At 41.5% G+C, this 26,873-nt stretch overlaps 1 protein-coding gene across 1 annotated transcript; it reads left to right on the top strand.

The window, feature by feature from the left end:
* The first annotated feature begins 924 nt into the window (after window positions 1–924).
* Window positions 925–26,800, top strand: MPZL3 (myelin protein zero like 3). The gene is made up of 6 exons (XM_049856862.1): window positions 925–1,226; window positions 11,730–11,896; window positions 16,158–16,368; window positions 17,949–18,114; window positions 20,170–20,233; window positions 23,879–26,800. The coding sequence occupies exons 1-6, from the start codon at window positions 1,154–1,156 to the stop codon at window positions 23,903–23,905; spliced, it is 708 nt and encodes a 235-aa protein (XP_049712819.1). The 5' UTR covers window positions 925–1,153; the 3' UTR covers window positions 23,906–26,800.
* Window positions 26,801–26,873: the final 73 nt, after the last annotated feature.

Raw genomic sequence — 26,873 nt, 5'->3', positions numbered from 1 at the left:
CTTATATACAAATGTAAAAATTTTACATAGCAGGTAACAGAAAACAGATGTGTATATATTTTATCTTCACTGAAGTTTTCTTAAGAGAGACTGCCTGGAAGTCAATAATAGAATTAGTTTCTACTGGATAAATAAGATAAACCTATATGGACTTTCACAGAATTTTCACATTGTTTTGGATAGCTGGGCATTGAGCATATTAACACTACTTAGTTTGGGGACTCCTTTTTGAAGGAATAATATCATCTGTTCCAGTTGGTACTCTTACGTTACCATTTTAATAGAGAAACCTACCGGCTTTCAAGTTTTTAGTAAATGGATGGGGGTTGAAAAATTGAAAGTTCACTGAATCTGAAGCATGCTTTTGTCTTTTTCCTGCTTTCCTTAAACATACAGTGATTCCTCAAGAATATGCTAATAATAAAAGCAGGGTACCGTCCCATCTCTTTTCCAGAAGCATGTGACACCGTCTCTTTCAAGGACTCTGATAACACAACTTATTTACTTTTCCAACCAAAAGCATACACAAGCCCCAGTTCCTTTTAAATCTAATAAATGTTGCTATAATTTTATCATCATTCCCACTGTCAACAGCAATTTAATAAATACGTAATTCGGGGAGGTACTGAGCTGGATGCTCTAAATAGCTACACTCCAAAGAACAAGAGTCTGAGGCACATATTTGTCACGAAGGCCTAGTATCTACGTATCTTTTGACTGACTGATCCTGTATGATCGCCTAGGTTTCCCTGAACTCTAAATTTATAAGAATATATTCAGAGAGCATTTAACTCCAACTATCTGTAGGAGTAAAAGAACTTCTGTAACAGAAGATCAAGACTATTAAATCCTGCACGATTCCATAAAAATAAATTGAGCACTCTTCAATTGACTGCTTTAAAATTTCTGAGTAGTCTAGCCGACTCCGTTGTCAACCAAAAGAGGGCAACTGACTTCCACCTGAAAATTAAAGAATTACTGGTCGATGAGCAAGCCCAGGTGTGGTTCTGGAACCAAGCCATGTTTCCATGGCAACTTCAGATCGCCATTTTGAGCTTTCTCCTGCCTCCCGCCCTTACGTCACTTCCGTTGTTACCTGTGTCATTACACGGAGCCGTAAACAAGGTGTGCAAGTATCTGTGGAGCTGTCGGGATGCAGCACAGCGGAGCGGCTGGAAGCCGTGGCTGCGCTCTCTTTTCACTGCTGGGCGCTCTATTCTTCCAGGGTGAGTGCGCCGCCTGGCTCAGCCCCACTTCCGGCCGGGGGTTTGGGGAAGATGGTCGCTTTTCCGGTTCCGGGCGGGGACGTCCCAAGAAAGACCCCAGTCCGCACCTGGGAAGAAAGGAAGGGGTGGAGGCACCAGGGAGCTTCTTTGCTCGTCGTTTGACTTGCTTAGGGGACGTGTTAGCTTGTGGGACCTTTCCTGAGCTCCTGGGAGTTCGCCACCTTTCGTGACTTGACATTCTGTTGTCGGGATGGCATGACTGATGGAACCGTGAAGGACGCGAGTTTTTGGGGCACTTGGTGGCGTTATCCAGTTGTCAATATCAGCAGATGACTGCTGCGGTTTTGTGGGCGGCTTATTTTTTTTCATACCCTAACTAGGGCTTGCTGGTGGCACAGTGGTTAACCGTTTGGCTGCTAACCCAAAGGTGGGGTTGAGGGGTGTTTAAACCCACCAGCCGCCGGTTGGCGGGAGCAAGGTGTGGCAGTCTGCTTCTGTAAAGATTACAGCCTTGGAAACCCTGTGGGCAGTTGGTTTCTGTCCTATAGGGTCGCGATGAGTCCGCATGCACTGGGCAGTGGGTTTGGTTTTGGTTTAATACCCTAATTAGAAAAGAGCTACTCTGGCGTTCAATAATTTGTTCCTGTAATTTTGAAAAAGAAAACCATGACTGTTGGTAGTTTTATTTTTTGTAGGCGATTGGGGCTATGAAATAAAATGTTTACTAGTCAGAGAAGGGATGTGATGTGGTTTCGTTTTAATAGAGCAGCAATTTGTTGAGGAACAAAACTGCTTTAGCATTTTATTAACTTTTTTAAATAAAAGGAAGGGTTATTCCTGTTTAAATTTTAATCTGTTAAAACTAATACAAAACTATACTGTTCACACTGTCACATATTCTTAAAATTTGGGGAAGTTTTTAAATTGCATACATTTCAGTCCAATCTAAGTACCTTAATTTTAGGGCACAATTATTTCCTGTATTTTGTGTGTATGTCTTCCCATGGGAAAAAAATATTAGTAAAACAGATGAAAATATTGATAGGTAGCATTAGAGCAAATTATAAAATTTCCCCCTATAGTAGTTAATGGGGTTTTCTGAAAAGTACCTTTAATATAAAGATTTCAGGTGTCCTAAATTTCAGCAGGTAAGACTGGGAAATTTTTATTTATCTGGTGACTCATGCTGCCAGCGCACTCCCTGGTCCTTCCCAGCTGCCTATGTCATCATAGGTGTCCAGTTTTCCAGCTAAATTATTTTGCAATATTTAGAGAGTATTTCAGCTAGCCTGTCACTCCAAATTCATAATTCCAGTTCTGTCTGTTTCTCTCTCACACACAAACGCACAGGAAATGTTCAAATATTGTCCTACTGAGAAAAAAAAAAAAATCTAGAAATGGTGGATGGTTTCTTAAACCTGATGCCATTTTGTTTTGAGCATATTTCAAATACAGCAACCCAGACAATTCAATCAGATATTAAAAGTTGATTTTATAATATCAGTTATTAAAGTGATATATCTTTTGCTTTATCAAATAATTTCATTGAGATAGTCTTCACATAACATATTCTACCCATCGAAAGTGTACAATTCAGTGGTTTTCAGTTATGTCCAGAGTTTTGCAATTATTACCGCAATCAATTTTAGGACATTTTCATAACCCTGAAGTGAAACCCATTAACAATCACTCCCTATCCACTCCTCCCCCCACCGCCCCAGCCCTTGGCAGCCACCAGTCTTTCTGTATCTATGAATTTGCCTATTCTGGACATCTCAAATAAATGGAATCATACAATATGTGCTCCTTTGTCATTGGCTTCTTTCACTTAGCGTGTTTTCAAGGTTCATCCATCCTTTTGCCTTTTGAATCTATTAGGTGACAGACTTTGGTTTCGTGACAGTGTTTGTCTTTCCTCTTTAAAGATAAGACGTGTTAAGTGGTTAGCTTGTTTGAATTCTCCATATATTATAAATCTGATTCTACCATATCAGTTGGCAGTATATAGAAATAATAGACTAGGTAGCCTAGAGTTCTTACACTTTTCTCTTTTCCGTTTAGGTATGTATATGAATCAAAGGTTGGCGGATTTGTTTTGTCACTTATTTCCTTTCCTCCGTGTAAAAACAAACAAACAAACAAAAAACCCCAAAACCAAACTTCTTGCCATTGAGTGGATTCCAACTTATAGCAATTCTATAGGACAGAGTAGAACTGCCCCATTGGGTTTCCAAGCCTGTAAATCTTTATGGAAGCAGACTGCCACATCTTTCTCCCACAGAGCAGCTGGTGGATTTGAACTGCCCGCCTTTGGGATAGCAGCCGAGCACTTAACCACTGTGCCACCAGGGCTCTTTTTGTAAAAAAATTGCTTATGTTAAAATGTGATTGTCTCATTTTCCTCTCAGATTAAAAAAAAATTCTTTTGGTTAATTATTATGGATATTCCTATAGTTGGCTGTTTTCCCCTGGCAAGAATGCTTTTTGTGTGTATGTACCATAATTTGTTTATCCATTCATCTGCTGATGGGCACTTATCGTTTCCATCTTTTTGGTATTGTGAATAACGCCGCAGTGAACATGGGTGTGTGTGTGTCTATTCGTGTGGTGGCTCTTATTTCTCTAGGATATATTCCTAGGAGTGGGATTGCTGGATCATGCAGTAGTTCTAGCTTTTTAAGGAGGTGCCATATAGTTTTCCATAGTGGTTGTACTGTTTTACATTCCACCACAGTGCATAAGAGTTCCAATCTCCCCGCAACCCCTTCAACGCTTATTTTCTGTTTTATTAGTGCCAGTATCGTTGGGGCGAGAAGAATACGTTTTAACTTAGGTGAAAACAAATATCTGTATGGATGTTAGGCTCTATACAAAATGAAAATTTCAGAATGAATAAAATATTAGTATTTTATTCGTGTTTGTTTTTATGAATGGAGGAGACAAACTTACACCCATTGATTTTTTTATACTTTTAATTGCAGTATAATATTTATAAAGAAAAGTACACATACCGTAAATATGCAGCACAATGAATTTTCGGAAACTGAACTCACCTGGGTAACCAACCACCCAAATCGGTAAACAGAACGTCACTGGCACCCCAGAAACCTTTCTTGTGCTCCCTTCCAGTCATTACCTCCTTTTCCCCAAGAGGAACTGACATCCTGACTTCTAGCAGTGTAGATTAGTTCATCCCTGGATCTTAATTTTCTATAATTATACATTTAAGACCCACTCACCCAGTGTTCAGATATCAGTAATGTAAGTTATTTCAAATATTGATAAACCCATGATAAAATGCTCATGAATTTGATGTTCAAATATATTAACAAAGAGGAAGTTGTTAAGTAAGTAGTTTGCTTTATTGATGGTGTGTTTACCAAATTTGGAAGACATCTCCCTGACCAACTGATGGGAGGAGGTCCACATTTATGTGTATTCCCAAGAAGGGTGATCCAACTGAATGTGGAAATTATCAAACCATATCATTAATATCACACGCAAGTAAAATTTTGTTGAAGATCATTCAAAAGTGGCTGCAGCAGTAGATCAACAGGGAACTGCCAGAAATTCAACCTGGATATAGAAGAGGATGTGGAACCAGGGATATCATTGCTGATGTCAGATGGATTTTGGCTGAAACCAAAGAAGACCGGAAAGATGTTTACCTGTGTTTTATTGACTATGCAAAGGCATTTGATTGTGTGGATCATAATAAATTATGGGTAACATTGCAAAGAATGGGAATTCCAGAACACTTAATTGTGCTTAGGAGGAACCTGTACATAGAACAAGAGGCAGTTGTTCAAACAGAACGAGAGGACACTGTGTGGTTTAAAGTCAGGAAGGGTGTGTGTCAGGGTTGTATCCTTTAACCATACTTATTCAATCTAAAAAAAAAAAAAATTTTTTTTTTTATTCAATCTGTATGCTGAGCAAATAATTCAAAAAGCTGGACTATATGAAGAAGAACGAGGCATCAAGATTGGAGGAAGACTCATTAACAACATGTGTTACGCAGATGACACAACCCTGCTTGCAAAAAGTGAAGAGGACTTGAAGCACTTACTGATGAAGATCAAAGACCACAGCCTTCAGTGTGAATTACACTTCAGTGTAAAGAAAACAAAAATCCTCACAACTGGACCAATAAACAATACCATGATAAATGGAGAAAAGATTGAAGCTGTCAAGGATTTCATTTTACTTGGACCCACAATCAATTCCCATGTAAACAGTGGTCAAGAAATCAAAAAATGCATTGCATTGGGCAAATCTGCAGCAAAAGATCTCTTTAAAATGTTGGTAAACAAAGATGTCGCCTTGAAAACTAAGGTGCTCCTTACTGAAGCCGTGGTGTTTTTAATCGCCTCATATGCACGTGAAAGCTGGACGATGAATAAGGAAGACTGAAGAATTGATGCCTTTGAACTGTGGTGTTGGTGAGGAATATTGAGTATACCATGGACTGCCATAAAAAAAAAAAAAAAAAAAAAGCCATAAGAACAAACAAATCTGTCTTGGAAGAAGTAGAGCCAGAATACTCCTTAGAAGCAAAGATGGCAAGACTGTGTCTCACATACTTTGGACATGTTATCAGGAGGGATCAGTCCTTGGAGAAGAACATCATGCTTGGTAAAGTAGAGGGCCAGCGAAAAAGAGGAAGACCCTCAACAAGATGGATTGACACAGTAGCTGCAACAATGGGCTCAAGCATAACAACGATAGTGAGGATGACTCAGGACTGGGCAGTGTTTCATTCTGTTGTGCGTGGGGTTGCTATGAGTTGGAACCTATTCAACAGCACCTAACAACAACAACAGCACTTAGCAAAAATTATTCAGAGCTTGTCAATCTTATGTTTATTTTGTAATGATTTTTGTTTTATAAACAGGAAACTGTGTTGGTTTGGTTCATTTAAATACATAATACTAAGCACCCACAATGTGCTAAGCTCTGTTTTGATGAGCTCAGGGTTCATTGGAGGAGGCAGATAAGTTAACAGATAATTTTAGAATCTGGTACTTAGAGAGGGATGCACTAGAAACCATGGGAGCATAGAGGAAGTGCCCTTAATCTGCCATGAGGATCCAGGGAACTTCCTGGAGGTGTCACCAAAGTTAAATCTTGAAAGAGGTTGTTGGTGTTATTAGGTGCCATTGAGTCAGTTCCAACTCATAGTGACCCTTTGTATAACAGAACGAAACACTGCCGGGTCCTGCGCCATCCTCATGATCTTTGCTATGTTCGAGCTCATTGTTGCAGCCACCGGATCAGTCCATCTCGTTGAGGGTCTTCCTGTTTTTTGCTGACCCTGCTTTGCAAGCATAATGTCCTCCAGGGACTAGAATGAAAGAAAAAATAAGAGTTAATTAGAAGCAGAGAGTGAGGAAAATTGTAGACATAGAGAATAGCATAAACAAGACATGGAGGCATTAAACACTTCCCAAGCAAGTTTTATAAAACTCTGATTGGACTAAGTTACATCACGTGTTGACCTCAACCACTCTGAGGCCAGGGGGATGATGTGCCGGAGCCAGCTCTCTTAAGAGCCAATTAAGCTCATCACTTCCTAACTGGGCATTTGATGACTTCATCTTTGTAGCTTGAAATTAGCCATGGTGACAGTAGTTACACCACAGAAATTGCCAGGCCCTACGTATCGGAGCCCTTTTTTTTTTTGAGCTGTTTAACAGCACACCGCTAGATGTAATGATTGGTTTAAGCCAATCTGGGTTACCCCTAGAACCGGGAGTAGGGCCAGCTGCTAGTTATCCTTCTTTTGCTCACATCGTACCAGACCCATTTACTCCCCTTATCTGTTCTTCTCTACTCCCTGGCAAGTTGACCCTGTAGACTGTATCATCCAGGCGTCTCTTCCCTAGAGTTCAATTTGAGGTCCTGTGGTGGTGACATTCAAGTGAGTATATCTAGTAACATTTGGATGCTCAGAGGGAGAGCATACCAGCAATATAAATTGGGGAACATTACCATATTAAACTCATTGCCATTGAGTTGATTCCAACTCATAGTGACCCTATAGGATAGAGTAGAACTGCCCCATAAGGTTTCCAAGGCTATAATCTTCATGGACGCAGCATGCTGTACCTTTTCCCTTGGAGTGGCTGGTGGGTTCAAACCACCGGCCTTTTGGTTAATAGCTGAGTGCTTTAACCACTGTGCCACAAGGGCTCCTATTAGTGTATTTTGAACTAAACATGCTGCCGTAGAGTCAATTCTGAGTCGTAGTGACCCCATAGGGTTTCCAAGGCTGTAAATCATTACGAAAGCAGATTGCCACATCTTTCTCCCTTGGAGTCGCTGATGATTTTGAACCACCGATCTTTTGGTTAGCAGTCAAGCGCATTAACCACTGCACCACCAGGACTCCTTTATTAGCATATAAGTGGTTGCTAAATTTATAAAAATGGGTAGGATTGTTCAAGGAGAACATGTTGAGTAAGAACCATGGGCTCAGGGTAGAGCTCTAGGGAACATCAGTGTTTAAGAGATAGCTATAGGAAGGAAGGAGCCCTGGTGGTGGCACTGTGGTTATGAGCTTGGCTGCTAACCAGAAGGTCGGCAATATTTGAATCCACCAGCTACTCCTGGAAACCCAATGGGGCAGTTCTACTCTGGCCCCTAGGGTCGCTATGAGTCAGAATCTACTCGATGGTAACAGGTTTGGTTTGGTTTTATAGGAAAGAAGGTGCCCTAGAAGGAGATTTAATAGAAGCTGTCAGAGATGTGGAGTTGTGTGTGTGTGTGTAAAACACAATAGTGTGGAGAGTTGATTGGCAGGAGACTAATGAGATTCTGATTTATAACTCTAACCCAGATCTCTTCTTTGCTCTAAACCAGGGGTCAGCGGTTTTTTTTTTTTCTTTTCTGGAAGGGGCTAGAGTGTAAGTATTTGAGGCTTTATTGGCCACACAGTCTCTGTCACAACTACTCAGTTCTGCTGAAGCTGTGGAAAAGCAGCTATAAAACCCACTGCCGTTGAGTTGATTCTGACACATAGCAACCCTGTAGGACAGGGTAGAACCGTCCGGTAGGGTTTCCAAGGCTGTAAATCTTTATGAAAGCAGGCTGCCACATTTTTCTCCCTAGGAGTAGCTGGCCATTTCAAACGGCTGACCTTTTGGTTAGCAGCAAAGTGCTTTAACCACTTCACCACCAAGGCTCCTTCAAAGGCAGCTGTAGACAACACATAAACAAATGAGTGTGGCTGTGTCCTAATAAAACTTTACTTTGAAAAAAGATGTCATGGGCTGAATTTGGCCCATTGGCCATATTTCGTCAATTCCTCTCCTGAACCAATTGTCCACTTGACATTATCCCTTGGGTATCTCAAAGGCACCTTGAACTCATCCAAAATCAAACTCATGTTCTTCCTTGACAAACCTGGTACTTCTCTAGTCTTCCCTGTTTCAGTGAATGGCATCACCAAATCAGAAACCTGGGAGTTATTTGGCACTTCCCTTTTCCTAACATTCTACATCTAAACTATCACCAATTTTTGTTGATTTTACCTTGTAAGTATTGTTGTATGCCTAGGTCTCTCCATGTCCCCTGCCACCGACTTAGTTCAACATTTCCTTATTTCTCATTGACCGTTGCAGTAGTTTTCTAGATAATCTTCCCATATTCAGTCTTGACTCTTAAGTGTCTTCCCTGGAGTGGTCTTTTAAAAATGCAAATTTCATCATATCTCTTCTCACTCAGTGCCACATTTAAGTATTTTCCATGGCTTCCCATTACTCTAAGGACACGAACCCAAATCTCTAAGGTCCTGCATGGTCTGGCTCCTGTTTACTTCCTAGCCACATCTTATCTACTTTCTCATGCTCTTTATTTCAGCCATCCTTTCAGTTCCTTGACGGACTGTGCTCCCTCCTGGTGCAGCACCTTTGTATATGCTGTTTCCTCTGCCTGGAATGCATTCCCTCTTCTCACCTTGTTCCCCTTCCTCAGATCCCAGCTCAAAAGTAACTTTTTCAGGGAAGCTTTCAGTAACCACTCCGTTCTTGCCCACCATAACAGGTACAGTTCTCATAGCCACTCTGTGTCTTTCATTAATAGCACTTAGTCAGAGTTTGTAATTATGCATTTATCTTTGTGTTTAATTAATGTCTGTAGCTTCCACTGCATTTTAGCTCCAAAACAGGAGGTGTATTTATTTTTTCATGTTTAATCCCAAGTCCAGCGGGTGGAACGAAACAGATGCTCAATAAACATATGTCTGAAGAATAAGTGAATGAAAGAATATTGTTGTGGAAGCCCTGGGATAGAGAAGTTCGAGGAGCAAGTAAATTAATCACTGCTGCAGAGACGTCCAATAACACAAGGATAGAAAAGTATCTATTGGAGTTTTTATCCACTGTTTTCTGCAGTTTTAAGACATGTGATGCCCATGACCAGAAGGAGCAGTGAGGTCAGGATTCTAGTGGACTTATAAGTGGATAGGAAGGGTGGAAACAGAGACCTCAGTTGTAGACTAATCTCTCACAAAAGCTTGGCTTAGAAAGAGACAGCAGTAGTTGGTAACTGGAGTACAGTTGTAGGATCACGGAAAGATTATTATTGCTTTTGAGGCTATTGAGATGTTGTCTCACTTACTTTGGACACGTCATTAGGAAAGACTGATTACTAGAAAATGACATCGTGGTTGGTAAAATGGAGTGTCGACAAAGGTAAGGGAGGCCCTCAGAGAAATGAATTGGCACGGTGGCTGAATCAATGGAGTCAAACAGCAACGATCATGAAGGTGGTATAGGAATGGGCAGCGGAGTGTTCTGTTATACAGAAGGTTGCCACGAGCTGGGGCCGACACAACAGCAGCTAACAACATTAGAGTAAGGGAATGCGATGTGGGGAGAGTGTAGATTATCTCCTCATTTTTACCTTCTAGTTTTTAAGGCTGGATCTTCAGTGATGAGTAAAGATTGTTCTGAATTGGTGGGACAAAGTGGGGGCTCAGGAGAGAGTGGGGGCTGCGGGACAAAGACCTTCCAGGCAGAAGGAACAGCGCATGGAAGCATGAAATGGCAAAGTCAGAGAAAATACTAGGGAAGGATCAGAAGTAACCCTCATCTTTGGGACGGGTCAGATTCTTTTTAGAGTAGCAAGCTTTGTCCAGGTCTCCTCCTTTTAAGAGGAATGTGGACAGTCTAGATTGCCTAGAGAGGAGAAAGAAAAATGATGCAAAGCAGGCAGAGGTAAAGACAGTGGAATTGATGACTCATAACTGTGTCTTCCCTGGGCAAGGTTGAGAAAGTGTAGGCAGGACTGAAGAGGTGGCAATAATGATGATGAAACTAACATGCACTGAGCTCTTGTACTGGGCCAGGGAGGCTTCTCAGTGTTGTCCATGTTCTGCCTCATTTAATCCTCACAGCGACCATCTGAGGTAAGTTCCAGGTGAGGGCGAGGCAACCGAAGCATACAGAAGTAAAGGAACGTCTGAGGCCACGGAGCCAGCTAGTGGTAGAGCTGGGATTTGAACCCAGCTCCTCTGGGTTCGGAGTCTGGGCCCTCAACCATCCCACCTGTACCAGAGGGACTCCTGGTTTTCAGGACCCTGTGTGGGGCAGCTCTCTTCTCAAACTGTGCCGCCGCTGGCCTTTGGCCTGCCGGAAGAATCAAGGCCTACTGCAGTGGGTGAGGAATGGGGAAAAACAAAGTGCTGCTGATTTACTTCCATAAGAAAAGGTTCTCTATGGAGATACATTTCTACTGACTATTCTCTGAAAGTGGGAGGGTTGGTCAGAAGAAAGCGCTTAGTTGTTTAGGGGGAATGGAGTGTCAGAATTGGATATATGAGGTGGTTTTGGAAAGAGTAAATCTCTGGAGGGTTTAAACATGGTACCTTGTTTTTACATTTTAGAAAGCATTAAATTGTTCTGTTTTCCTCCTCATGATTTACTTTTAATTGATACTGGATTCATTATCCAGCTTTAAGAAGATGTGGAGGGTGGGAGAGTCGGGGGTGGGGGAGGAACCTAGACAGACCCTTGAAACAGTTCTATAAAATTCTTGAAAAAAAAAAAACCCCTATTGTTATTTCTCATTTTGCTCGTGGTTGAGGCTGTGGTAGCTTCGGTTGTCAGCTGTGCTATACTGGGGTAAGGCCCTTAGGCCACGAAAGCTGCCATATTCCTGGAATTGGGGGGTAGAGGCATGGGGGGGTATCTTTTAGCCTACTGAAGGTAGATACACTTGTTTGTACATAACCACAAGCCTGCATTTGGAAAAATGCTGGTGTGAGCAGCTTATTACCCAAATAATCATTCTGTGATTTAAGATTGGAAAATCGTAAAAGTACTATGCTTGATTAGTGCAAATATCAGCTTCCTGTCCCTCGTGAGCTTGCCTGAGAAGATATTCGTGGCTATGCCTTTTTGGCGAGACCCCTAAAAATGATAGTGTCCTTATACTGCTCATTCATATCTGTGTATTCTACCCAAATGACTACATTTTAAATGTTTGGCTTGCTTTGATTAGGTGTTTACATAGTCCTTCCCTTGGAGATTAAAACAGATGCCCATGTTCGAGGTTATGTGGGAGAAGAAATCAAGTTGAAATGCACTTTCACGTCAACTTCAGATGTCACCGACAAACTCACCATAGACTGGACGTATCGGTCTGCCAGCAGCAGCCGCGTAGAATCAGTGAGTACATACTTTTGAGAAAGTTTCTTTGAGATTCTGTGGTCAACAGCTTTAGAATCCTTTTATTTGAAGTCATAGGTGTTCCTTAGCCCTTCTCATCTTAGAATACAAGATGAACTTCTACTTAAATAAAAGGAGATGAACTTCTATATGGCATTTGTTTGGTCATGCAGGGCTTTTTATTCTTCCATGTAAGAATCCGACAAGCCAGTTACAGGGAAAAACAAAAACAAAAAACTAACTCAGAGGAAATATGGCTTAATTTAGTTTTCCGTTTGTTGTTTCTTTTTGTATGATTTCATAGTGCCATTTTCAGAGTCAATATACTAATAAGATACCTCCAGGATTGTTGAATAGGAAAATTCTGTAGGTCCCCTTCACAGACATCCTTTCTCTTAAAGGTGATCACTTCCTGCCGTATGGTGGTGTCTCATGTGGGTGTATCTGTTTGTCTATCTGCGCTGTAGATTTACCTTGGCTTCTTCTCCCAGAGTATCAAATGTATTGATTTATATAGCTCCCATTGGAGGAAATGGTGGTACCTTGCATACAGCTGTTGGTGACAGATGCTCTTGCAATTTTAGAAGCATAATCACTTTAGTCACACATATAAAGCGTATTTATGGTTCAAATCTCCTTGTGGATTGTCTAATTGAAGACTGCAATGCTATAAAAAAGGCTTTCTCTTTGTGCTTTCGGTGGTATCAGCTCGGGATAGATGCTATCAAGAATGTGAATGTCATAGCTGTGTGTCCATTTTTAAAAGTATTGTTAATCTATTTATCCTGTCACCTTCATGGGGAAAACTTTCTCTTTGATTTTAATGTACAGCATAAGCTTTGAACTTTGTTTTAGGAGCCGTTGTTGAATGCCACATTGCTCTGGAGCTAGGTAGACACGGCTAACTAAGTGAACTTAGCGAAGCAAGCTCGGTTATAGTCCTGGTCTCTCTTTCTTCAGGCTTTAAACAGTTCACTGATGTGTTCTTTATTCTGAGTGGCCAGGAAACTATGGCTGGCCTTATTTGGCTCTGCCTCCTTGGTCAAAAGTAGGACGGAAGAAGCAGTGGGAAGCTCTTGAATCAGAAGCCTTAAATACAAACAATAGTTCTCTTACAGTGCTGTTCTCTGTGAGGTTGGCCTGAAAATCGTTAGGTACAACATTCACCCACTGGGACGCTGTGGCTTCAGAAGTCACCTTACTTCAAAAGAGATGAGAATCAAGATCAGCACCAGCAGCCCAAAACTGATTCCTCTGAGGTGGAGGTCAGATGGACCTTCAGTCTCCAACCCCCTCACCATTCTGGACACCAGCCATCCTCTCCACGGCCCTCTGTACTATGTTGGGTTCACTAATTCTTCAAACTCACAGACTGTACTCATGATTATGTGGTTTATTAGGGAGGTAACAGGCTACAGCTTGGGATCAGGATCAATTTGAAAGTAACAAGAACTCAGGAGACAGGATACAGTTCATCAGTCAGGATAGCTTCCAACCAAGATAGCTCTCAGCTTCTTCTTGGTCAAGCCAGACAGCAGGCCTTGCTTGGATGGCCTGGCCTCTGCCCTCTGCCCTGCTCAAGCAAGTGCTAACAGCTCTTTAGCTCCCCCGACATGTGCCTGGAGGCACCCTACTCTGCCAGCAAGCCTTCTGCCTGAAGGTGCTCAGCTCTCTCGCTCCGTGGGCTGGCAAGCCCACCGCAGCTCTCTCATGCTGGGCTCCTGGTTCCCACCCTTTCTTGCTGCTGCCCCTCATGCCACTGCTGCCCTGTCTCTTGCTGTTTCATGCAGTCTCTGTTTGCTGGGTCTAAGAGTTTCTCCGCTCAGCAACCCCATGGATGGCTCTGCTCCAGGCTGTTCTTGGTAGTGAGGTCCCTCTCAAACTCTGTGGGATTAGCCCTTTTAAGCCTAGCAGGATGGCAGAACTGACCAGTCCCCTAAGTAGGCCACAGTCACCTAGCCTGCATAGTAATCAACTAATTCCTGCATGGTAAACTGACCAAACCCTTTGCAAAATTGTGGCCTAGCAAATCATCTCGGCAGAACTACAAACCCAGGGCAAGAAAGGCCACATATAAAGAGAAACCCATTGCGCTGCGCCTGTGTTAGAATTAGTGGATTTTTCAAGTCACATAACATGATGTTGCAGATACGTGGCCAGTCAGGATTCTGTCAGATGAATCAGGTAGCTAAATTTGAGTCTCACTAGAGGTTAGAGTAATCTTGAAGATACACAGCAAGGCTTATTTTGTCAATAAAGGATTTCAAGCCCTTTTATAGTTATCCTGCTAATCATTGGTAGGAATTCTTTATTTCTGCCATTGGGATACATGTTATATTTCCTTTTTTTTTTCCTCTCTCTCTTTTTTTAAAAAATTATTTATTGTGTTTTAAGTGAAAGTTTACAAATCAAGTCAGTCTGTCATACAAAAGCTTACACACACCTTGCTACGTACTCCTAGCTGCTCTCCCCCTAATGAGACAGCACACTCCTCCTTTCCACAGTATATTCCCCGTGACCATTCATCCAGCTCCTGTCCGCCTCTGCCTTCTCTTCTCACCTCCAGACAGGAGCTGCCAACATAGTCTCATGTGTCTACTTGAGCCAAGAAGCTCACCCCTCACCAGTATCAGTTTCTGTCTTATAGTCCAGTCTAATCCCTGTTTGAAGAGTTGGCTTCAGGAATGGTTCCAGTCTTGGGCTAACAGAGGGTCTGGGGACCATGACCTCCAATGTCCCTCCAGTCTGTCAGACCATTAATCCTGGTCTTTTTATGAGAATTTGAGGTCTGCATCCCACTGTTCTCCTGCTCTGTTGTGTTCCCTGTCAGGGCAGTCATCGGTAGTAGCTGTTATATTTCTTAATATCTGTATTTCCCAGTAAACTGTAAGTTCCACGAAAGCAGGGGCCATGCCTGTTTGGCTCCTACTATATCCCTTTGCCTAATACCAGTTGCTGTCAAGTCAGTTTCAACTCATGGGGACCCCATATGTGTCAGAGTAGAACTATGCTCCACAGGGTTTTCAATGACCTGATTTTTTGGGAATAGATCACCAGGCCTTTCTTCCAAGTTGCCTTGGGGTGGGCTTGAACCTCCAACCTTTTGTTTAGCAACCGAGCATGTTAACTGTACCACCCAGGAGTTCCTTGCTTAACACAGTACCTAGCACATAGTAGGTGTGAAGTCAATAGTTGTTGAATGAATGTATGGACAAATGAACCAATTTAAATGATTCAGCATCTTCTCTAGGAAATTACTCTTCAAAATTGGCAGTTCAGTAGTTGTCAACTCCTGGGTTCCTAAGTAGACAGGTATCAAGCAAACAAAGAGGAAAGCCTTGTGTCTTGCATAAGACAGGGAAGTCATACTGTGTCAGTAGTTACCTGCCTGGCCTAGCTGCAGGTGTAATTAGATGTTTTGCTAATGATGTGTCTAATCGCCAAGCCTGATGCACCATCATTTTAATTTATTGAGTACATACCATGCATTTGACTCAGGGTTTATATTAATTGCCATAACTTGAGAGAAGCTGGATTATATTATACCCTCCTGGTGATTTTGAGGATAAACCAGTGTCTTCACTTTGTCACTTACTAGATGTGTGCCTTTGAGTAACTCAGGGTTTATTTTATTTATTTATTTTTCTTGAGCCTTGTTTCTCTTTCCGTAGATTTGGAACAATTTTACTTGCTCCATGTATTTCAGTGTTATTATGAGGACCACATAAATAGATGTGTGTGTGGAAGTTATTTGGAAACTATAAAGTGCTGTACAAATATAAATGTTGTTTTAGAACAGAGTTTTTCAACTTTGGCATTGTTGACTTTTTAGCCTGGATAAAAAGGGGGGCTGTCCTGTGCATTGTAGGATGTTTAGCAATAACCCTGACCTCTAACTACTAGATGCCAGTGGCAAACTCTCTCCCCGCCACCCCCTCCCCCAACTTGTGATAATCAAGAATGTCTCCAGACATTGCCAAATGTCTCCTGGGAGCAAAATTGCCCTAGTTGAGAACCACTGCTTTAGGAAGTTAGGGAGAATTTAGGAGAGATTAGAGAGCAAGGATTCCAGGATTCTCTGAGCAGGCCTTTTTCAGATCAGTTTTATTCATCTTTGTACTTATAAGATGGAGTGAACAAATCGTAAAAAAAAAAAAAAAAATTGTCCACAATTGAACCTTATTTTGTATCTACTTGGCTTTACATTTTCATTAATTTTCCAAATTAATTTTTTTTTTTTCTCACTGCATTGCTCTCTTAGATTTTTCATTACCAGTCTTTCACATACCCAGCCACATCAGGCAGATTTCGGGATCGCATTTCCTGGGTTGGAAATGTATACAAAGGGGATGCGTCCATTAGCATAAGCAACCCTACGGTGAAGGACAATGGGACATTCAGCTGTGCTGTTAAGAATCCCCCGGACGTACATCATAACATTCCCATGACAGAGCTAACAGTCACAGAAAGGGGTAAGTTAACTGCCACCAAGCCTTCCTGCAGCATTCTGTGACTGCTATGGAGAGATCGATTATAAGCAAAACTATCTGTGTAAGCCCATTGAGTCACTGGAGCATTGTGTCAAAGTAGCTTTTCTTCCATCCTGATGTGACTATTAGAATGCATTTTTAAATCTTTATTTTGCAAACTGAATTTTCTCTTCAAATATTGTCATAGTTTCCCCATCCTCCTTTTTTTCTTTTTTCTTTGGGTAACAATAGGTCTTGTGGAATGTATGGCAAACTCCTGATGAGATGGAGGGATGTTATCTGTGTAAACTAGAAGTCACCCTAGTTTCCCTCCTATGTTTATACCCCCCAGTCATGAGCTGGTGTTATTGCCTATGTCTTGAAAGGATACCCTCTCTAATGATGGGAGGCAGGCAGTTCTTTTATGCTACAAAGGGCAGCGATCTCCTTTTAGTATGAAACAGGAGGAGAGTAGATTAACGGCTCTTTGTCTGCATTGTTCCCAGCTGACTATTGAATGAGCCTTCTAGTTCTTAGTTGGATTTGAAGACTTAGCGATTCAGGACTACATTATGGTTTGTATTAGATGTCTTACCATTTTTCACATGTTTCTTTTTTTCTCTTTCCTTCCTGCCTCCCTCCCTCCCTTCCTCCTTTCTTTCTTGCTGATAGTAACTTATAGGTTTCAAAGACCTGGGCACATTCATATACTGCTGGTGGAAGTAGAAATTGATACAGTATTTCTGGAAGACAGTTTGGTAGTATGAATCAGATGCCTGAAAAGTACATGCCCTTTGATCCAGTAATTCTATTTAAACATTTTACCTTACAGAAATAAAGATAAAGAGTTATGTACAAGGATGATCATCATGATATGATTTGTAGATCCAAAGAATTGGAAACTGCTTGAATGTCTAGCATTAGACTATTGATTAAATAAATTATTCAATATGGTAGACTACTATAAACCCCCTGCCCACTGCCATTGAGTTGATTCTGACTCATAGAGACTATTCTGCAGCCGTTAAAAATCACATCAGGAGGGAATTTTGAATGACATGGAAATATTTATCATATATTAAGTAAAAAAACTGGCTAAAAATAATTTGCACAATAGGATCCATACTTCTAAAAGTATACATCTACCCCCCACATACACACCTATATCTACATACCTCTTGAGAGAAGAATGGAAGGGTAGGTACCAAAGTGTTATCCTCAAGTGGTAGAATTATGGGTAATTTTTAAATCTTCTTTGTGCTTTTTTTTGAGGTGTAGTGGTTAAGTGTTTGGCTTCTACCCAAAAGGCCTGCAGCTTGAATCCACCAGCCATTCCTTGGAAACCCTATGGGGTTTGCTTCCAAGCAACCCTATAGTGTTGCTATGAGTCAGAATCGACTTGATGGCAATGGGTTTGGTTTTTTTTTTTTTTGCTTTTGTGTATTTTCTATTTTTTCTATAATGAATTTATTCCGTGCAACCAGAAGAAATAAAAGAGCAAAAAAAAAAAAAAAAAAAAATCTCTCTCGTGTCCTTTGACAAAGGAAGCACTTTCCCACTCCTCTCTGTTTTTCTTTCTCTAGGTTTTGGCACCATGCTGTCCTCCGTGGCCCTTCTTTCCATTCTGGTCTTCATTCCCTCAGCTGTGGTGGTTGTTCTGCTACTGGTAAGGATGGGGAGGAAGTCTGCAGGGCTGAAGAAGAGGAGCAAGTCTGGCTATAAGAAGTCATCTATTGAGGTTTCTGATGAGTAAGTCCAGCTGGAGCCCTGGGCAGTAAACCCATATCCTCCTCAGGGTCCTGCTTTGTGGATAATACCCAGAGCCTTGGATCCACACCTTCCTTCTTCCAGGGCACATCTAGTTCTGCTGGTAAAGTTTCTTTTGAAGAGAGTAGTTCTGCTGGGGAGGACCGGAGGAAGGCTGAACGTGAAACTGGCGTGTATTACTGTTAGGGGAGGTAGAAGAGTTGTTAGTATGGTCTTACTCTCCTACTTTGGGAATCAGATCATACAGTGTCATGGTTCCGAGTATAAATTCTGAGGTCCATGTCCTATTCCTTCAAAACTGACAGGAAATTCCAACAAGTCAGTTATTTCCCCCTTCTCCCTATTTTTGGCATTGAGCCTGACATCTCCCTGCAGAAAATGCCCAAGCAATGAGGAAGACTTTAAGAATAGCCACGGAGAGCAAAAATGATTTAAATAAGCCGTGTCTGTTCTTCAGCAGATGCTCTGAAGAGGTTCACTGGGTTGTGGTTATAAAACGTATCTGTCTATCAAACATCACTCTGCCAATGAGGAAGCGTGATCCAGTTTTCCTCCGTAAAAACAAACCTACCAAAAAAAAAAAAAAGATAACAGAAGTCTAAATAAAAAACCCTGTTGGTTCTCCATTGATTGTCTATATCAGAGGTTCTTAACCTGGGGAGAGGGACCTTACCTCAAGATGGTCCAAAATGTTCTTTCCTTTTTTTCTGTGTGTGTGTGCATTTATCTAATGGGAGAGAGGGTGTCCTTATCAAAGGAATCCATGGCCCCAGAAGGGTAAAGAGTTCTTGATAAAAAGCTAAAATATCTATTTCTAAGCGGGGTGGCACGCAAGTCCCTTTAGGATCTGACCCTAATGCACACTGTTTTTTGCCATTTCTTCTCATTCACCCCACACTCCAGCTACAGTGAGGTTTATTTTTTCTCCCTAAACATACTATGCTCATTCATATCTGCCCTCCCGCCCCACCCCGCCCCATGCTTTTCTCTAGGCCTGGGATGCCCTTCCTACCATGTTTGCCTGGCAAACTCTTTTGTATCCTCCGAGATCCAGCAGAAATATCCCCTTCTCGTAATTTTCCCTGAGTCTTCCCAGGAGAATATCATTCCCTCCTCTTGGCTGCCATGGCAGCTTGGCCTTAACTCTATTAAAACATTTATCACATTGTATTATAATGTACCTGTTCAGTTTTAACAGGTCTCTCACCTGCTTGAGATTGTGAGCTCTTTGAGGGACCATGCTTTATTTATCTCTTTATCCCCAGCCTGGCACAGTGCCTGGGGCATGGTGGGTGTTCAGTACATTTCTGAATGAATGATTGTGGCTACCAAAACCAAACCAAACCCACTGCCGTCGAGTTGGTTCTGACTCATAGCAGCCCTATAGGACAGAGTAGAACTGCTCCATGGGGTTTCCAAAACTATAAATCTTTATGGAAGCAGACTTCTGCATCTTTCTCCCACGAAGCAGCTGGTAAGTTCGAACTGCCGACCTTTTGGTAAGCAGTTGAGTGTTTTAACCACTGTGCCACCAGGGCTCCTATAGTTGTGACTGAAACAAACAAACCAAAAAACCAAACCCATCGCCGCTGAGTCAATTCCGACTCATAGCTACTCTATGGGACAGAGTAGAACTGCCCCATAGGGTTTCCAAGGAGTGGCTGGTAGATTTGAACTGCCAAGCTTTTGGCTAGCAGCCATGCTCTGAACCACTATGCCACCAGGGCTCCTATGATTGTGACTTCCTCCTATTTATTGAACACTTACTGTATTCCAGGCACTGTGGTATGTGTTTCACAGGTATTTATTTTTTATTTACTCCTAGCAACTATCCTTGAAGGGTAGGTGGCAGTATCTGCATTTTATAGATGAGGAAACGGGCTCTGGGAGCTTAAGTAATTTGCCCAGAGTCACCCAGCTAGTAAGTGGCAGAACTGGAATTTGAAACCAGACCTGTCTGACTTCACTAGCTGGCTCTTAACTGCTCTGTTGTACTGCGGATAGTGATTATTCACTTTAGTCCATACTCTTTCTCAGCACTGACCAAGAGGAAGGAGACAACTGCATGGGGAGGCTTTGCATGCGTTGTGCTGAGTGCCTGGTAAGTCCACGCCCCTTCTGTTTTCTGTGGTGTTTCACTTTCTGCTTACTAAAGGGGATTCTTTGGTCCTCACATGTAGCAGGTAGGTCCAAAGTAAGGTATCAACTGGGTCTTTCCCAAAGCATTTTGCTCTCAAGAGCCCCCTACCAATTCTAACCATTATTTTGTTTTCTGTCTCATGGGCAAAGAATGCTTGTCTTAGGTTGGGAAAGGGATTGTGTAGAGCAGTCTCTGCTGACTAACAGAAAATCCTGGAAGGAGCATGTCCAATTGCCACTGTGTTCCTACTAGGGGACTTCAACTGTCTGGGCCATCTGTTGAGCCTCAATTTTTTCTAGGAGGTTGGAGTGATATAACCTTTTAGATGACTTGACATCTAAAGATGACATTCTTTTATTGATAAGAAATACCCACTTGGAAGGCAGGAGTTTTGATTTAAATTTCAAAAGGCTGTCATCCCTCCACCTTTGAGCATTTGCCATGACTGGTAGACTTGTGTGACTGTCCCAGGATCCCAGGAGCAGGAAAGACTCTGATGTGGTGAAGTTGGAAAGAGGTCACATGCAACTTATGGTCTAATATGAGACGTACCTGTCATTGCAGAGTTTAAACTTGAGCCCTCTTTGTGTACTTACTGCCAAACTCAGCACTTGGCCAGATGACCATAGCCTGATTACACATTGCAGTCTTCTTTGTTTTTCTTTCTCTTGTGTCAAACCCACTGCTGTCAAGTCGATTTCAACTTATAGTGACCCTACAGCACAGAGTAGAACTGCCCCATAGGGTTTCCAAGGCTGTAAATCTTTACAGAAGCAGACTGCCACATCTTTCTCCCGTGGAGCGGCTGGTAGGTTCAAACAAACAACCTTTTGGTTAGCAGCCGAATGCTTAACTACTCTGCCACCAGGGCTCCTTTTCTCTTGTGTACGTGAATGCAATAGGTAAAATGAGGAAAAGGTTGATAGTGCCGGTAGAGAACTTAACACCAACCCTTTGAGTTTGAGTATTTTGATAACACAAAATAAGATAATCGTGCATACGATTATTGCCTACATTTCAGATGTTAATTCATTCAACAGTTATTTATTGAGCACCTGGCATATGCCAGATACTATTCTAGGTACTTAGGAAACAGCAGTGAGCAAAACTGGCAAAAATCTCTGTCCTCAAAGAACTTGTATTCTTTACCTAGAAAACTCTTTGACATCCTTCAGGACAGAGCGGGAATATCACCTTCTCTTAAATTGAAGTATAAACAATAGCTAGCTAAATTAAAAAAAAAAAAAAAGATATATAGTGTATCTGTTGGTGCTTAATGCTCTGGAGAAAAATAAGACAGGAAAGGGGGTTGGGGCTGCTGGAGGGGGTGCATGTTAAGTAAGGCAGCTAGGAACGCTTTGACTGAGCTATCTGGGCGAACACCTAAAAGAAGGAGATAGCAAGCCTTCTGGCCAGTGTGCAATAGCATTCCAGGCAGAGGAGAGGGCAGCTGCAAAGATTCTGAGGAGGGGGCAGACGTGGCATGTTCTAGGAACAGCAAGGAGGCCAGTGTGGCTGGGATGAAGTGAGCAAGGAGAAGAATAGTATTTGTTGAAATCACGGAGATAATGCAGTAGCCAGAGCTTAGAGAGCCTGGTAGGTGATTATAATGACCTGGGCTTTCACTTTTTTTTTTTTTTTAATCGTGTGTCTTAGTTTCTTAGTGCTGCTGTAACAGAAATACCACAAGTGGGTGACTTTAATGAACAAAAATTTATTTTCTCACATCTTAGGAGGCTAGACATCCTAATTCAGGGCACTGGCTCTAAGGGGAACACTTTCTTTCTCTGTTGTCTGCGGGGTTGGGGGGAGTTGGGGGAAAGGTCTCTTTTCAGCTTCTGTTCCTTGGTTCCTTGGCGATCTTCACGCAGCATGAATCTATCTTCCCCCACCTGTGCTTCCTTGCTTCTGTGCCCAATGTACTCTTTTTGTAGCTCAAAAGTACAATCACTTAAGACACACCCTACACTGATATGGCTTCATTTATATGACAAAGGGAACCCTATTCCCAAATGAGATCGTATCCAAGGTACAGGGGTTAGAATTTACAACACATACCTATTTTTTTATTGTACTTTAGAGGAAGGTTTACAGAACAAACTAGCTTCTCATTAAACAGTTAGTACACATATTGTTTTATGACATTTTTGGTTACCAACCCCAGGACATGTCATTACTCTCCCTTCTTGACCTTGGGTTCCCTATTACCAGCTTTCCTGTCCCCTCTTGCCTTCTAGTCCTTGCCCCTGGGCTGGCATGCCCCTTTAGTCTTGTTTTGTTTTATGGGCCTGTCTAATCTTTGGCTGAAGGGTGAACCTTAGAAGTGACTTCATTACTGAGCCGAAAGGATTTCCAGGGGCCATACTCTTGGGGTTTCTCCAGTCTCTGTTAGGCCAGTAAGTCTGGTCTTTTTTTGTGAGCTAGAATTTTGATCTACATTTTTCTCCAGCTCTGTCTGGGACCTTCTATTGTGATCCCTGTCAGAGCAGTCAGTGGTAGTAGCCAGGCACCATCCAGTTGTACCGGACTCAGTCTGGTGGAGGCTGTGGTAGTTGTGGTCCACTAGTCCTTTGGACTAATCTTTCTCTTGTGTTTTTAGTTTTCTTCATTCCTCCTTGCTCCCAAAGGGGTGAGACCAGTGGAGTCTCTTAGATGGCCACTCACAAGATTTTAGGACCCTAGACACTACCTACCAAAGTAGAATGTAGAAGATTTTCTTTATAAACTATGTTATAACACATATTCAAGCCATAACACTGCAGAGTATTTTTTTATTGTGGTAAAAATATGTATAACATAATATTTGCCAATTCAACATTTTTTTACATGTACAATTTAGTACACCCATTATATTAATTATGCTGTGCAACCATCAGGAGTATCCATTGCCAAGTTTAACAGATACTCATTGCTTGCTAAACAATGACTCCCTCTTTTCCCCTCCCTCCTGCCCCTGGTAACCACTGGTAACCTTGGTTTCTATACATTTGCCTATTCTAGATATTTCTTATAAGTAGGATCATATAGTATTTGTCCTTTTGTGACTGACTTATTTCACTCAGCATGTTTTCAAGGTTCATCCATATCATAGCACGTATCAGAGCTTCATTTCTCTTTATGGTGGAGTAGTAGCCCATTGTATACATAGACCATACTTTGTTTATCCCTTCACCTGTTGATGGTCACTTTAGTTATTTCCACCTTTTTGCTGTTGTGAATAGTGCTGCAATGATGGACTTTTAATGAAACAATCCATTGATGGTTTTAAGAGTCAATGTGAACTGATTTATGTTTTCAAAGGATCACTCTGGCTTCTTTGTTGAGAACAGGTGGTAAGGGACCGTACAGAATTAGGGAAACCAATTGAGGGGCTTTAGCAAAGATCTACGTCAGAGAAGATAGTGGTGGTTTGGACTAGGGCGGTGGTGGTAGAGGTGGTGAGAAGTGATTGTATTCTGATTACATTTTGAAGGTAAAGTCAGAAGGATTTGCTGATGGGTTGCAAGGTCCGTTTGGGGGGGGATCCAAACGTGCCATCTTTGCCTAAATTCTGACTGTGTTATTATGTTTCCTATACGCATCACACCAACTGTTCTTTCCCCTCAGGATTCAGACTATGAAGACACATATTAATGCAAGTCTGCATGATTTAAGAAGAGTCACCCATCTGATAATAGAAAACAACTCGTTCCACCGGCCGCTAAAGCCTCTGGGATGAGTGGAGCTGGCCTGGGCAAGCAGTGATGGAGAATTCTGAAAGTCATCAGTAAAGACTTTAGGAACCATTTATTTATTGAAGAAATGTTCTTTTTGTATTTATAAACTGTTCAAAAACTCTCAGAAAAGACTCCTAACTACCCTTTTAATAAGTTATACTTTAATTGAAGAAGGAATTCTTTTCCCAAACAGAAAGATAATTTTGTTTTGCCTTTGCTCTTCGATGTATTACATGTGATCTTCTAATTATTTGAAGGAGAATTCTAAACATTTGCCACTGCTGGTGCCAAAATAGATTTTTTTTTTTTTTTTAAATGAAATGGAGCTTGTAGCTTCCTGATATGCTACCAGACAGAATGTTTGCTTGGGATAAGTATTCCTTGTTTTGTGCTCCGTGGACATTTTCAGCCATGACTTAGCATACAGCATAGACTCATTGGTTTAATGATCTCATCACCATTTGTCTTTGGGTAATCTGAATTGTATAACCTTAATTTCCTTAGAGTTGGTAGGATCAGGAGGCAATGGTTTGCTCTGACTGTGTTTGAAAATATTAAATGAAGTATCATCAATTTAGAATCAACGAAAGAAGTGGTGAGGTAGAGGAATTCCTTTCTTTTGTCTTGCTATGTGCCATTTGGGCCAAGGGGCCATTGTTATTTTCCTTTCTTACAGCTGACCGCTTTATGGTTTTCTTCTTGACTTTTTAGGTCAGAGGGAAAAAACAAAAACAGAAAACAAACCCTTCAAGAGGTTTTCAGTGAGGACTTAGAGACTGTCTTAGCAGTTATTTATAATTAAATCATCTTTTAGTATGTGCTATTTTTCAAAGCTTCTTTGATATCTAAAGTACACCAAATATGCGTACTGTGGTATTTACAGGCTGCCTTTGTTTAGAGATGAGGAAGTGAGGTTGTGCATAACCTATATTTCTTCCTTTTGTGCTTTCAGTACTTTATGACAGCTTCCTCCATTCTCTGATGGCAACTTTTTTTAAGTTTTAATTTGTGTGGGATTTTCTAGAAACCATTAAGAAATGTGTCTGAGCTGTCAGGAAGGATTGGCAGTGTATAGTTAAGTAGTCCTCTGTGATGTAGGGATAAAAATCCTCTGTGATAGAAGAGTTCACTTCTCAATTATGACAGACAACAATGACCCCCTCCTCCCATTTTTGTTTTTTTAAAAGGATGGCCCTTTTCCATTGTTCTCCACTAAGTAGTTCTGGAGCTTTCCATATAGCATTATGTACTGTATATGTTACCGAAAAATCACCTTTCTTTTATATTTTTTGCCAAGATCTATTTTTTTAAAATCTACTTTTGTTAGGTCTGTCTCATAGATTTGGCTTAGCCTCTTTTGTTAACCTAGTGCACAGATTATTAGACATTGGTATTTACCTCTGGTCACGGAAGGAAGTCAGAAGAGGCAAAGGCAGGGTTGGTATTGGCAGTTTACGTTTTCAGTGGTTAAACCTCACGGGTCTTTGGACCACTCGTGGTTGTCTAGGGCCTACCTGGTGAGACCATTTCCGACACCGCGACAGAGAGAGGAAAACAATTTGAGCAATGGGAACAAATAATTAGAGCTCCAGAAGATTTGAAGATAGATACCTGATTGTGAGGGGGCTTTCTGAGGGTCCTCTTTTCTCTAAGAAAGAGATGATGTTACAGGAATGCACTTAAAACTATACCGCATTAAATGAGGAACCAATTTTGGCTGGGTCTTCTTGTTGTGTCCTCACAGGCATGTTGTGGGGATTTTAATCCAGAAGGGTTTTTTTTTTTTTTAGGGTACATTTGTTGTTTTAGGTAAATGGTGCTGTGTGAATACTCACCCAGTCGTGTTATTTTATATCCGTCACCATGATTTGGACCAGTCCCTTCCTTTGTAAAGGACTGAACAATAGAGTCCTTCATGGCAAGGGAGTCAGTTGATAATTTAGTCTACTTCATGCGCCTGTAGTCACATCCCAGTCATGAGGCTGCTATCAACTACCTTCTCCATCCCTTATATCCTTATATTGAGGTCTGATTATAGCTTTTTTCTTCAAGGGAGCACAAAGCAGTGCTTGGATACCTACTTTGTTTAAGAATGGAAGGAAGATAAAGGTTTAGTTTTTTCTTTTTAACCTACTCTTTTAATATCTTCTAAGGTGCTATTCTCTCTCTTTCATTTCTTTTTCTTTTTGCTGCTTCCTGAGTTCTTGTCACACCATAATGAGACTAGCCTTTTCTAGAAAGGAAATTTAATTCTGAAAGCTTCATAAGGGGTTAAAAGTCTTTCAGAGGTTTTCTTTGGCTGCTGAAGTCTTTACTTGTGGTCACACTACCTTATGAGTTTTGTGTATTAAGCTCTTAAGTATGTTACAAAATGTGAACTTATAAAGTACTTTGTGTTTCCCATGTGACCTGTTAACCTCAGGCTACTTGGGGGACATCCCAGTTCCCTGCAGCCCCCAAAATGGGCACGGGTGCTTCAGGAGGGAAGGTCGCATGTCCCTGTTTTTGTTTTTTAATCTGGAGGCCAAATCCTGAATCTGAATGTTCTACTGCATCACTCAGTTACACTCCTAAAGGTGAGCTGCAAGAAGACCCTGAAGGGGTGGACCAAGACTATCATTTAACCGCACAACTCAAAGCTTTGCTGCAGAAGAGGCAGTTCCATCGTTTGACTCCTGTGTCAGATTGTTACTCCTGCATCTCAGCGAGTTTTCTGCTTTTGTCTTTTTGTAGGAGGGTATGCACTGTTGGACATGTGCATAGGCATTGTAACTCTTGGTGTCTTACTGTGTCATAACATTAATAAACTTCTTTGCACTTTCCAGCTGCATTTTGGTGTATATCTACATATAAGATGAAAGCTGTTGTGTGAAAGAGGGTGCTTG

Source organism: Elephas maximus, chromosome 17 (genome assembly GCF_024166365.1).
Source record: "Elephas maximus indicus isolate mEleMax1 chromosome 17, mEleMax1 primary haplotype, whole genome shotgun sequence".
Lineage (NCBI taxonomy): Eukaryota > Metazoa > Chordata > Mammalia > Proboscidea > Elephantidae > Elephas > Elephas maximus.
The sequence above is the reverse complement of the archived record's forward strand: the minus strand, read 5'-3'. Positions and strand labels throughout refer to the sequence as shown.

Excerpts from the sequence above, each read along its gene's own strand:
- MPZL3 (XM_049856862.1), top strand. The coding sequence starts at position 1,154 with ATGCAGCACAGCGGAGCGGCTGGAAGCCGTGGCTGCGCTCTCTTTTCA. Across the intron at positions 18,115-20,169 it reads TCTATTGAGGTTTCTGATGA|CACTGACCAAGAGGAAGGAG; the intron begins GTAAGTCCAGCT and ends ACTCTTTCTCAG. Across the intron at positions 20,234-23,878 it reads TGCGTTGTGCTGAGTGCCTG|GATTCAGACTATGAAGACAC; the intron begins GTAAGTCCACGC and ends CTTTCCCCTCAG.